This window comes from Sinocyclocheilus grahami, unplaced genomic scaffold (genome assembly GCF_001515645.1).
Source record: "Sinocyclocheilus grahami isolate Dianchi unplaced genomic scaffold, SAMN03320097.WGS_v1.1 scaffold9617.1, whole genome shotgun sequence".
NCBI classification, from domain to species: domain Eukaryota; kingdom Metazoa; phylum Chordata; class Actinopteri; order Cypriniformes; family Cyprinidae; genus Sinocyclocheilus; species Sinocyclocheilus grahami.
Genome location: NW_015512740.1, coordinates 3496 through 5113, shown reverse-complemented (window position 1 = coordinate 5113; position 1618 = coordinate 3496). Strand labels below are relative to the sequence as shown.

The 1618-nt window shown below is 33.1% G+C and overlaps 1 protein-coding gene across 1 annotated transcript in view; it reads right to left on the bottom strand.

The window, feature by feature from the left end:
* Positions 1-6: 6 nt before the first annotated feature.
* LOC107578297 (translation machinery-associated protein 16-like) overlaps positions 7-1618 on the bottom strand; it is a 3014-nt gene continuing 1402 nt past the window's right edge. The window contains exons 2-3 of the mRNA XM_016264263.1: positions 1433-1475; positions 7-1316 (exon numbers count right to left, since the gene is read on the bottom strand). Of these exons, the coding sequence (XP_016119749.1) occupies positions 1160-1316; positions 1433-1475 (200 nt within the window). The 3' untranslated portion in view covers positions 7-1159. The remainder of the gene's footprint in view (positions 1317-1432; positions 1476-1618) is intronic.

Sequence of the window (1618 nt, the reverse complement as noted above, 5' to 3'; positions counted from 1 at the left end):
AACAAAACTCTGCAGGGCTCCGGACCTCCAGGAATTGAGTTTGACCTGCTCTAGAGCTTTGGCTCTCTCCTCAACTGTCCTTACAAAGAAATATAATTAAATTAATTTAAAGTCTTCAAAAAACCAAAGATACAAGATACATTTACATGGATAAATAGCTTGTATTCTTCAATCTTTTTAACACAATTACTTAAATGTGTATTTTTTTCTGTTATATATACACACACACACACAAGAAAACATACACATTATTGTCATTAGTCTTCAAAAAAGTCAACTGAATAAAAAAAGCTGTAATAAGAATGCAGTGGATAAAAGCAATTCAGTGATAAGGTGATATGAGACAAACTTTCTTGGGATACACTTTATTTTAAGGTGTTCTTATATTTTAATATACCTATTAATAATTTAATTTCATTACTTTATTATCAATAAATTACTGTTATTACTATAGTAAGTATGTGTAACAAAAACAAAGTGTTACCCATTTCTTGCTTTATCTTGTTTTTTAAAAAATTCACACAATAACCTTTTGCCATGTTTATCGGTCTAAAATAAAGGGGTAACTATGGTAACCAGGATGGCATTAAGCACAGGATCTATTTTTATTTTCTTTTTAAAAACGTATGCAGCTTTTGAGGAGGTATGTTTTGAAGGGTTTGTGGAGAATAGTGTTTAGTTATTTGTAAGACAGATTTAATATGCAGGTTTGGAGGCGATCGTGTTTTGCCGAGTGTTATTCAGAAAGAATTCAGCAAATTGTAAAAAATGTTTTGTATTGTAATTTTCTGCAGTGGTGATCTTGATATATTAAAATAATTATAAAACAAACACACATAGGGCCAAGCCAGGATCATGAGATGTTCACAACTAACTAATGCACATTATAAAAGAAACATGCAAAAATCAGTCCGTGCAATAAACCAGTGAATGTCTCAAACGGTTTCAAAGTCTCTGTTTATTTATGAACTAATGATACTGTTACCTGAGTGACTAAGTAACACCCTTCCTCACAACAACATATTTTTGCAAGAGGCTCAGTACACTCTGGTTACCATTAGGAAGCACTAGTAACACAAAGCAACGTCTTGCTCTTTCTGTGCTTACACAGCATGATGTCCATTCCTCTACAGTAAACTGTAGTAGAGCTGCAGGATTACTATAGCTCTGTATCAGAATTCCGAGATGCATCTTCCTTATTCTCTTCTTCCACGTGTTTATCTTGTGAAACTGCAGACACGGTGCTATCAGAGCCTTTGGCTGAAACATTTCTCATCTTAATGTTGGGGAGTTTCTTGAGGTCACCGGTCCACTCTCTATCAAACAAATGTGGCTCAAGGGTAGACGGATTTGATATGTTAAGGGTTGAACTTTACATCGCTAGTTCTTGCTATAAAAAGTTTTAAAGAACATACTTTTAAGCAGTAATTACCTGAATATTTTCAGATGCTTAGAGTTGATGATATCAGGGATTTCTGTAAGGTGAAAAAAGAAATAACTTTTAACCATATACAGCATGATGTTGCCTAAGGATAACAAAGATTAACAAGAACATTATGCATATAGAATGGCAATAAATGGTTAATAACGAAGGATGACTTTAATTAAACCAATACAA